The 11,800-nt window shown below is 47.5% G+C and overlaps 1 protein-coding gene across 4 annotated transcripts in view; it reads left to right on the top strand.

Moving 5' to 3' along the window:
* Positions 1 to 9,392, top strand: part of tcn2 (transcobalamin II) — a 77,064-nt gene extending 67,672 nt beyond the window's left edge. For all 4 annotated transcript variants that reach the window (XM_072497938.1, XM_072497934.1, XM_072497944.1 and 1 more), the window contains exons 9-10: positions 1,848 to 1,969; positions 7,114 to 9,392. In XM_072497938.1, coding sequence (XP_072354039.1) covers positions 1,848 to 1,969; positions 7,114 to 7,175 — 184 coding nt within the window. In that variant the 3' untranslated portion in view covers positions 7,176 to 9,392. The remainder of the gene's footprint in view (positions 1 to 1,847; positions 1,970 to 7,113) is intronic.
* The last annotated feature ends 2,408 nt before the right edge of the window (positions 9,393 to 11,800 follow it).

The following is an 11,800-nucleotide window of genomic DNA, read 5'->3' as shown; positions in this document are numbered from 1 at the left end:
CCTTTTCTAAATCAACGCTTTGCTAATCTTTAAAACTCTCCCAATCTTCAGGCCTACTACTGTTATTTACAAAATTATAAGCCTCTTTTTTTTTTTTTAACCTAATATTTCCCTAACTTCCCTAGAAAGCACACGGATAGATCTTTTCTAGTAAATTTAGAGTACCCAATAATTTCTTTTCCAATTAGGGGGCAATTTAGCATGGCCAATCCACCTCACCTGCACTTCTTTGGGTTGTGGGGGTGAAACCCACGCAGACATGAGGAGAATGTGCAAACTCCACACGGACAGTGATCCAGGGCCGGGATTCGAACCCGGGTCCTCAGCGCCGCAGTTCCAGTTCTAACCATTGCGCCACACGCCGCCTGAGACCCTCGCAGACATGGGGAGAATGTGCAAATTCCACACGTCAGTGACCCGGGGCTGGGATCGAACACAGGTCCTCAGCGCCGTGAGGCAGCAGTGCTAACCACTGTGCCACCGTGCCGCCCGGATGGATCTTTCTCAATGAGTGTTTGTTTTTAATGGCAGTGTGTATTTTTGTTGAACATTTAGAATTGTTTATTTATATGTTTCCCACTGTTTATTTGTCACCATGGGCTGGATTCTCCGCCCTGCCACATTTCTGCCCCCACCCGCCAGCGGGATTCTCCTTTATGCCTGCCGGTCAATGAGGTTTCCCACTGTGGGGCAGCCCCACGCTGTCGGGAAACCTCCGGGCGGCAGCAAAACAGAGCATCCCGCCCCATATCTTTCAATCCACTCCCCCAATCAACCTTAGCCAGCCAATGGCGCAGTGGTTAGCCCTGCTGCCTCACGGTGCCGTGGTCTCTGGTTCGATCCCGGCTCTGGGTCACTGTCCGTGTGGAGTTTGCACATTCTCCCCTGTGTTTGCGTGGGTTTCACCTCCACAACCCAAAGAAGTGCAGGCTAGGTGGATTGGCCACGCTAAATTCTCCTTAATTGAAAAAAATGAATTGGATACTCAAAATTTATTTTAAAGAAATCTTAGCCAGCTCTGTTCTCCTAGCCATGTAATTGACTATTGAATCATGTTTTGGACTTGAATATGTCGCTATCAAACCTCATACAGAATTCAATTGTATTATAAGCACTTTCTCCTAGAGAATCTTTCACTTTGAGGTCACTAAATAACCTCGCTTGGGAGTATTGCACAGTACCAGATCCACAGTATTGCACAGTACCACAATACCAGGTAGCTTTACCCCCTGGGTGGGTCCACAACTTGTTGTTCTAGGATCCTGTTGCAAAAATGGACTACAAACTCATCTTCCAGACTACCTTTGCCAATTTAATTTCTCCAATCTATTTGGACATTAAAGTCCACCAAGATTATTACATTGCCTTTGTTACAAGATAATGCTCTGTCCAATGGTAAGGCATTCAAGTAGGGTTATAAGATAATCCAAGATATACAGATAATTTAAATAACCGCACAAGGCATAGCCACAGTTTGAAGTCACACGGGTACCTCCAAAAAGAGACTACGGTCCAATTATTAGGACCAGGGACCTTGGTCTTTTTTTCCCCACCTTGTCTAAATAATGACAGAGTTTAATGCTAGCATCCTCACCACTGCATTGGCAGAGAATGGCCAACCTAGTGCCAACCTGGAACCCTCTGATATGTACAGCTAACGCATGATGCATATACTCACTGGACTATGCAGAGAGTCTTAATTACATTCGGCACTGTTCTTTGCAACTCTGGTGCTGACCAATTCTGGGTCTTTGCTCTTTCAGGAGAGGAACTGGTCAATTGATGGAGCTTATTTCCTGCAATTCAGTAACTGTTAAAACATTTTGCTTCCTCCCTACTACCTGTAGTTTTGAGACCAAGCAGACTCTGTGGGGACCTTTTCTGACCTCAGTGCACCACCTAAAGGCACAGGATACGGCAAGGACCTATTGGCATCTCATTACAGGAGAGAACACCCCACTTAAAAAAGGTGAGAAATAATTTGGGCCAGTGATGACTGGCTCAGTCCAATGATAATATATTATATATATGAAAAGCCCCTGACAAAAGCAAATTACTGCGGATGCTGGAATCTGAAACCAAAGAGAAAATGCTGGAAAATCTCAGCAGGCCTGGCAGCATCTGGCTGGAGAGAAAAGAGCTAATGTTTTGAGTCCAGGTGACCCTTTGTCAAAGCAGTTCGTATTCTTCCAAGGTCACAGTAACCCTCATGTAACCCCCCCCCCCCCCCCACAAAGTTCCCCCCCCACAAAGTCCGAAATGGCGTCTGCCACGATGGATTGCTGAGCTGGGCCGGCCTTTGGCCCTCTTTGCCTAGGGTTGGCACTTGGGCGTTGTCGGTGCGGGTCCCGGCGGTGTGTAGCGCTTAGGGGACTGTTGTTTCTGAGCCAAGTGCCTCAGTTGTGTCACCTCCGGCGGACGGACTTCCGTATCCTAGTCCTCAACAGCCGCTGGTGGCTGTCTCTCCAAATCAGAATCCTCTGCCTCCAACATTTCAGAGTCCTGGGAAGCTGGGACCTGTGGTGGCGGTGCCAGTGTCAGCGACGGTGGTGACTGAACAAGCAGTGTCGGCTCATCCAAACGGAGGTTGACTGATGCTGGGGCTTTGCTGCGGAGGTTATCCACATTCCGATTTGACTCCAGATGTGCCACGTACAACACCGGTCTGTCAGCTTAACGATGATGTCTGGAATCCACGTAACTCCATCACCGAAATTTCGGACATGCACCACGTCGCCGGGCGAAAAACACCCGAGGTGCACACCTGCCAGAGTCCAATTGCGACCACTCGTGCCCATTGTGGACGTACCGCCTATGTTCAGTAATACAATGCTCGGGCGTATGCAGAGGCGCCACCCTATGAGCAACTCGAAGCCGTCCCTTTGGTAACGTGGGGTGTAGTTCTGTAACAAAAAAGAAAATGGGCCAAGCACGTCTCTAAGGAACCCACAGGCTGTTTTCTCATTCCCTGCTTGGACCGCCCGTCAGTCAAATCGTTGGAAGCTGGGTGATATGGCGTGGTGCGGACATGACCAATCGCATTCATCCACAAAAACGGCCTAAATTCTGCGCTGGTGAACACTGTCCCATTGTTCGAAAAGAGGACCTCCGGGATGCCATGCGTACTAAATGACTGTCGGGGCCTGTTGATCGTGGCTTTTGGGGTCGTCGACGGCATGCGGTAAATGTCCATCCATTTTGAGTGGACGTCAACAAGGATCAGATACATTGAGTTTGGAGTCGAGACCAAGGTTGTCCAGGCCACTCCCACGGGTGACCCGGCCACTCCCAAGAGTGATGGTATGCTGCCGGCAGAAGCTTCTGGCACTCCTGGCACAGGCTGACTACTGGGCGAGTTCCTCGATCTCTGTATCGATGCCTAGCCACCACACACAACTTCGGGCCTGCATTTTCATTTTAGAGGGTGCCCATTATGGGAGATCCCCCTGGATGGGGCCATGTCCTTTCTGTAGGACCACAACTCTAGTCCCCCACAAAAGGATACCATCTTCTACACTGAACTCTGATCGTTGTTGTGAAGGCTTTCAGGTCATCAGGCAAAGTGCGATGTTGGGCCCCGTAGAAGATGATGTGCCGTTCACGGGCTAGTTGGAATTCCATCTGGATCCAGGCATGTATCTGGGGAGCTGTGATGGGCAATGTGTCCATAAAATGTAAGATTACCTCCTCGGCACAGGTGGGTGCCAGTGGCAGGGGACGGTGACTCGAGGCTTCTGCATGAGGGATCTTCATCCCGGGGCAGTGCTTTAACACGTCTTTGTAAGCTGCCAACAGTAAAGTCCATCTATAGATCCGCAGATGCGACAGGATGATTGCCCTATCCTCTTTGAACAAACCCAACAGAAACTTGCGATCCATCAACACCATGAACGTATGCCCGTAGACAGAATTTTTTAACCGCAAATTTCATGGCCAGACCTTCCTTCTCTATTTGGCAGTAATTTTGCTTGGCCACGGCAAGAGTCCAGGATGTGAATGCGATGGGCCGCTGTTCTCCATCATCCATTTGATGAGCCAAAACTACTCCAATGCTCTGAGGTGAGGCGTTGCAGGTGATCACCTACTGCCTGGCGGGCTTGAAGTGGGTAAGCAGCAGCAAAGACGAGAGCTGCTTCTTCACCTCTGTAAAGGCCGCTGCTCCATTTTGGTCCATGCTGTAACCAAGGTACGTGACCTCCCAGGTGTGGAACACTCATTTCTCCCTCCAGAGCTGAACCCCAGCAGCCGAACAATGGTGGAGTACTTCATTGAGATTTCTCAAACGATCTTGGTCTGATGTTCTGGTGACAAACAAGGTAGACTGCGACTAACTGTCCGTGTGGAGTTTGCACATTCTCCCCATGCCTGCGTGGGTTTCACCCTCACAATCCAAAGATGTGCAGGGTAGGTGGATTGGCCATGTTAAATTGCCCCTTAATTGGGAAAAAAAATAATTGGGTACTCTAAATTTTTAAAAAAAGAAGAAAAAAAAGTAGACCGCAACATGCGGTAAGCCCCACAGTATGTTTCCATCTCTCGCTGGAATATCGCACAAGCCAATGACACCCCAAAAGACAATTGGGTATACTCCTAAAAGCCCCGGTGTGTGTTCACTGTTATGTATTTCCTGGACTCTGGGTCCAAAACCGCTGGAGGTAATCATGGCTCACGTCGAGCTTCGTAAAGGAATGGCCTCCTCTGAGCTTGGAGTAAAGATCCTCGATTCTTAGTACAGTCCAATCAGGAAACCCAATTTAGCATCATCTTGTAATCCTTGCAAAGTGTTACACTGCCTGGGAATGACCGGCGCTGCGCAATCTGCAAATTGTACGGGGCGGATGATGCTCAAACTCTCGAGGCACGGAAATATCTCAGCTGTGCCGATGGATCAATGCTAATTATCACTGTGGCTCCTCTAATGATGCCCAACCCCTTCTGGAAAACTATGGGGTACTTTGCATGTTTGGCGGTTGGTCCATCTGAGCACATCTGGGAAAACCTGCCAGTGGAGGCAAAGACGCTTCAGTTAGTCTCGACCCAGTAATCTCGGGCACCACCTTGTACTACAACCAACGGCGAGCATGCAGATTGTTGTCCGTACCCGATGGGACCATCGAAGTCCCAGCAATTTCCAACGGCTCCCCGGTATAGGTGGCCAAACAAACCTCTGTATCCTGCAAAGTGAAAACCTATATCCCTGACCGGATTCGATCTAAGGTGCATCGGCTGACGTCAGAGACGGTTCCTGAATCTAGCGTGATCAAGATTGGGAGGAAAGCACGGTGGAGCAGTGGTTAGCACTACTGACTCATGGCGCCGAGGTCCCAGATCCGATCCCGGCCCTGGGTCACTGTCCACGTGGAGTTTGCACATTCTCCCCGTGTTTGCGTGGGTTTCGCACCCACAACCCAAAGATGTGCAGGGTAGGTGGATTGAACACGCTAAATTGCCCCTTAATTGGGAAAAATGAATTGAACACTCTAAATTTATATATATATTTTTTTTAAAGATTGGGTGGCCATTGATGTGCAGAGTGACTCGTTTCGGTGCCGTGCTCGGTGCAGTGATGCAATTTAGTTGGCAATCTCCGGTAGCGTTGTCCACAGAAAATGTCCACAATCAGAGAGGGCAGCCATACCTGGTGGTCCGGTGGTTGGGCGGGCCATCTCCTGAGTGCCTCTGACCTTGGTCCAGGCAGCCACCTTCATTGCTGGGTCTTCAGGATCAGGGGAAACCGCCCGTCTAGTATCCGGGCCCTTCTGACGTGGTCCACCCCTCGATGGCTGCGCTCCCAGGATTGGGGGTTTGTGTCACCGAATGACAAGGCGTTTCTCTGCGGGACGCTGAACACCCACGGCTGAGCTCATAGAAGATAGGAACTGGAGGAGGCCTCTTGGCCCTTCGGGCCTGCTCCGCCATTCATCACTATCATGGCTGATCATCCAACTCGACAGTCTAATCCTGTTTTCTCCCCATAGCCTTTGATCCCATTCTCCACAAGTGCTATATCCAGCCTCCTCTTGAATATATTCAAAGTTTTAGCATCAACTACTTCCTATGGTAATGAATTCCACAGGCTCACCACTCTTTTGTGTGAATAAATGTCTCCTTTTGCAGGACAGAGCTATCTCAATTGCCCTCTTTAGGTCTAGTTGCGGTTTGGTTAATAATTTTCTCTGAGTCGCTATGTTGCAGATTCTGCAAACTAATCTGTCTCGCAGCATTTCGGACAGTGAAACCCCAAATTCGCAGAGATCTGCGAGCTTCCGCAGGTGAGCCAAAAAGTCTGCCACGGCCTCCCCTGGGATCTGTTCGGCGGTATTGAAATGGTAACGATTATGACCACCTGAGTTTGAAGTGTTCACCCACCAATGCGACCAAATCCGTGAAAGATTGTGTGTATGATGCATTGGGGTATGTCAGGTGCTTGATCATGTTGTATGTGGCAGCCCCGCAAGTTGTCAGAAGGATGACTGTTTGGCGCTCATCCCCAATAGTGGTATTGACGTGAAAAGAAATCTCCACATATTGTGACCAGCCGTCCATACCCGCCTCAAATGCCTCAAGCTTTCCTTTGTGTGGCATGTCTGCCGCGGTGGTTGGCCTCTTGAGGCCTAAAAAAAAGGGGGGGTTGAGGTCGGAGAATTCGGACCGCCTGCAGCTCCACTTCACACTCGTCGCTCGCGTTAGATCCCGACAGAGCGACCACATGGAAGCAATGGTAAAGATTAACAAAAAAAGGCCCCGCCCCTTTACCGGGGCAGTTCGTATTCTTCCGAGGTCACGCGGGACCTGATGGTCCACATCCTGTGACCCTCGGGTGGGTTACAACGTTAATACATCTCTGAAAGTGGACCAACCCAGGGGCATTTTAACGTGACCGATCCACCTACCCTGCATATCTTCGGGTTGTGGGGGTGAGACCCATGCAGACACGGGGAGAATATGCAAACTCCACAAGGAGAGTGACCTAGGGCCAGGAGCGAACCCAGGTCCTCAGTGAGATTGTATATTAATAACCTCTTAGATGCTGAATTATCTTGCCCCTCACTGCCACTCAAACAGGGACCCTTTATCTTTATTCATGCTGTGTTTTCAATCTTCTCCTTGCAGGGATTAAGGATTATCATCCTCAACCAGGCGAGCACATCCTCCTGCAGCTAAGTAATTTCTAGCAAAAGCACATTGAGCTGCTGTCCTTCACCTCAGCTGCCCACACGCCCGTGTCCGGTTTACTCTGACTGATGAATACTTCGAGCACTAAATAGCAAGTTCAGCAATCAAGAATCTTTAAACTAATAAAAAATAATCATTAGCTTTTTGCATTCTGACATAACGACTGGTCCTAGATCTCAAGCAGCGAATGACATTGGCACTCCCAGCTAACCAGCTCCTGCCACAACTGCAGATTGAGCAAGTGTCCGATTTATCTAGGCTTGTTGGCAAAGATTCCTATTGAGCTTCACACTATCGTATCAAGCACACAGTTCACAATCTTTCCTTTTTTCTTAAGTTCATTTTTTGCTACCAAAGACTGTTAATGTGGGTGAAGTCTCCCTCCATTCAACTATATAATAATCTTTATTATTGTCACAAGTAGGCTTATTAACCATGCAATGAAGTTACTGTGAAAATCTCCTAGTAGCCACATTCCGGCGCCTGTTTGGGTACACAGAGAGAGAATTCAGAATGTCCAAATTACCGAACAGCACATCTTTTGGGACTTGTGGGAGGAAACCGGAGCACCCGGAGGAAACCCAGGCAGACGCGGAGAGAACGTGCAGACTCCGCACAGACAGTGACCCAAGCCGGGAATAGAACCCGGGACCTTGGCGCTGTGAGCAACGGTGCTAACCACTGTGCTACTGTGCTGCCCACATATTGAGGAATATGCAGCCAACCAGATTTCCATGGACTTAGCAAGTGTATTATGGTGTGCCCTACTTTTCCGGAAGTGAGGACTTGCTGGGGTACAGTACAAGATGGTGATAAAGCATCTCAAAAAGTGCCATGGAGAACATAACTTCATTAAAGCTTCTGGGAAAACGTAATAATATTGGCCGAGAGATGCGACAGTGCTTGGAAGTGGAGGTAAAAAGCCAAGACAGCTGAAAGCAGAGAATGCCATGTCAGCTTAAATCGTCTTCTGAGTAACGGTCCTCTCGGGTGGTGCATCCAAAATTCCAGGACTGTGAACTTATCTCTCAAACTCAGGTGCAACATTCTGGGCGTTTACAGATCTCAGTGTCAGTTGTTTGCTTTTTTGAAATTTGCTAGCTTATTCCTGTCAAGAAAAGGAACAAAAATAGCTTGAGGAAAAAGAGGAGCTAGCAAGGTTACTTGTAGTGAGAAAGAGACTGAGGAGGTGTTAGTCTGAGGGACAGATGGATTAAGATACTAGTTCCTTTTGTGTGAGCAGACTTTTACCTACCTAAGTGATTGTTCTTTGCCTGGAAGCCGAGATAGGAAGCATCTGCTGGCTATTGAACTTCAGGGTGCATTGCCTCCAAGGCAGATATTGTCCTTGCCCATAAATAACACCTGAATGGTAGAGCAGGAATCCCTGGTTAGTGATTAGGTTTTTAATTAAAATTTTGTTTCTGATCAATTATTGCACTCCTACTCTGCCTCAACTTAGCACCGATCAGTGATGGAAACCAAGATGTTCTGGTCTGCATGGCTCATGAGATACTCCTACGGCAGAATTTTACACTCCACCCAAGGCAGATTCTGAGGCGTAAAATTGAATGGATGGGATTCTCCCCAGATACATGCCTGCCCAAATCCAGCTGCAATTTCACGCTTCGGGAGTTATATCTAAATACTTATGCTGTTTGACTGGTTTTGTTTCAGTAACCTGCTCTTGCGTTGATATTAGCAATTGGGTAAATAAACCTGGTTAATAAATAAATAGTTCTAGTGACCACAGGAGGCCTTGTGGTGCAGTGAGCAGTGTCTGTATCTTTGAGTTCCGCCCCATGACTCAATGGCCAAGGAAGGTGTGTTCATAACGCAGCCAAACAGGTTGTGTATAAAGCTGCAAAGTCCTTTCTATACATGCCACTGGCAGGCAATAACAGCAGGAGTGGTTTCTCGTCAGCTATGTGATGGAAAGAAAGTTGGTTCCTTGACCATAACCATCCATAGCTTCAGACTACAACGTGTATGCGAAAGTGCATGTTGCAACAGCATCTCTGATTTCCTGAGTGAACTGTAGTTGACCATGACATCGAGGAACATTTTGCTGATTGCATATTGTCAGGGGCAAGGGGATGAAGCAACTGGGAAATTTCTCCAATCCTTGCCTCCGTGTAGCCTGAGATGTTGCAAACTGTTGCTAATATTGTAATCCTGTTTTTAAAAATTTAAATATTAAAAGTATTCATAACTTCTGCCTTCTTTTGTTTGTTATGTTCATGCAGTTATTCCTCTGCTCATTGTAGCACATTGTTGTCCATTTGTTCTCCTGTTCCTACATCATGTTCTGTGTTCCTGCACCTACCTGTGTTGCCATCAAGGTATTACAAATGATTAGTGTAGTGTCCTTGGGTGTGTTATGGGCCAAGGTTTAGAGAACTCCAAAGTGTATCATGGAGTTCACAACCTTTAATAGATTGTGGCATGGGGAGCACACGGCCCACTCTACAGGTGTGGTACAGCAGAAATGGAAAAGTATTTTTTAAACCAAAACAATATTTATTCTATGAACTCAAGTTAACCTTTTAAAAACACAGTGAACATCTTAGCAACCATTAATTCAAATACAACCCCCAAAGAATACAACACTAAGTAATCCTTTAAGCTTTCCTTTTAACATCCATAAGACTAAAAACATCTTTTACCGAAAGCACATTAGGTTTACATTCACTACTGAGAACATTTATAATTCTGAATTCACCAAATGATCAAGAAATAATCTTTTGATGGCAGAGAGATCAACAGTACACCTGCTTGGTCTGGCTTCAGCTCCAACACTGAAAACGAAACTAAAACACACCCTGCAGCAAACAGCCTAAAACGAAAGTAAAAAGCTGACAGACAGCCCAGCTCCACCCACTCTCTGACATCACTGCAGTAATAGACACCCATTTCTTAAAGGTACTCTCACTACAGATATTTTTATACACCCCCATTTATAAATACCCATTTCGTAAAGGTACTCTCATGACAGGAGGAAGAGGTATATCCAAAAGCAAATACTTCTGATACTGGAATCTGAGGGGGAAAGAAAAAAATGCTGAAAACTCTCAGCGGGTCATGCAACATCTGTGGAGAGAAAAACATTAGGTTGATTATCTTTCATCATGGATGTTTGGTACCGTAACTTCTCCAACACCAGTTTATTGTGTGCTATGCCTGGGTCTGTTGTAGACTAATTGGTCACCTTTGATTAAAGAGTAACTCCATTTAGGTTGTGTCATACAGCTACCAGGTTGGTAGGAGGTAAAGAACCTAGGTCTTCTCTTGACTAGCAGTTCCTATGATCCTAATGTATGGTTGGTGTCTTGCTTCTTTTGCAGAGCCTTCAGTCTGTTTAACATATTATCTCCATCAGATCTACTTCTTACAATCTTCAGGCTCTTATTTCACAAGTAATTTTTCCTACTCTACTTTCTTGTGCCCTGAACCTGGTTTATTAAACTTAAAGAAAGAAATGCATACAGCGCACCCACAGAGTGTCATACCAACCAGTTCCCATGGTGTTTACTGATATTAGCATTTTGTGTATGATGCTCTGATTACTAACCATCAGAGAGAGAGTGGAACTCCCCCTAAATTGTCGCAGGCTTCCATCTCCCTGATATTAAAGAAGGATAAGGGTCCGGAGCAGTGTGGGTTGTACCACCCGATATCACTACTGAATGTAGATGCCAAGCTGTTAGCGAAGGTCTTGGCATCGCAAATCAAGGACTGCGTCCCGGGGGTGAAAGGCGAAGATCAAACGGGTATTGTGAAGGGGAGGCAGTTGGCGTCAAACATGAGCAGGCTGCTTAATGTTATTGTGATGCCTTTGGAGGAGCAGGAGGTGGAGGTAGTGGTGGCGATTGACACTGAGAAGGCGTTTGATCGGGTGGAGTGATCGGGTGGAGTGGGAGTATCTGCTGGAGGTGTTGGGGCGGTTTGGGTTCGTGGACTGGGTCCAGGTGCTGTATAAGGCGCCGGTTGTGAGCACGTGGACGAATCCAGTGAATTTGGGTACTTTGGGCTGTATCGTGGGACAAGGCTGAGGTGCCCGCTCTCTCCATTCTTTGCCTTGGCGATAGAGCTGCTGGCAATGCCGCTTACAGTCGAGGGATTGAGCGAGGGGGCCGTCGAGCACGGTCTCATTGTATGCGGTTGACCTGTTGCTGTATATTTCAGACCCATTGGGCAGTATTGGAGGCATCATGGGGATCTTGGAGGAATCTGGCTGGTTTTCGGGATGCAAGTTCAATATGGGGAAGAGTGAGGTGCCCCTGATTGAGACGAGAGGGCAGGAAAGGAGGTTTGCGGAGTTGCCGTTTAGGGGATGTCATAGTCATAGATGTTTACAGCATGGAAACAGGCCCTTCAGCCCAGCTTGTCCATGCCGCCCAGTTTCTATCACTAAGCTTGTCCCACTTGCCCGCATTTGACCCATATCCCTCTATACCCACCCTGCACATGTAACTGTCTAACTGCTTTTTAAAGGAAAAAATTGTACCCGCCTCTACCACTGCCTCTGGCAGCCCGTTCCAGATGCTCACCACCCTCTGTGTGAAAAGATTTCCCCTCTGGTCTCTTTTGTATCTCTTCCCTCTCACCTTAAACCTATGCCCTC

This window comes from Scyliorhinus torazame, chromosome 1 (assembly GCF_047496885.1).
Source record: "Scyliorhinus torazame isolate Kashiwa2021f chromosome 1, sScyTor2.1, whole genome shotgun sequence".
In the NCBI taxonomy this organism is placed as follows: Eukaryota; Metazoa; Chordata; class Chondrichthyes; order Carcharhiniformes; family Scyliorhinidae; genus Scyliorhinus; species Scyliorhinus torazame.
Note: the sequence above shows the minus strand (reverse complement) of the source record. Positions and strands in the feature narration are given on the sequence as shown.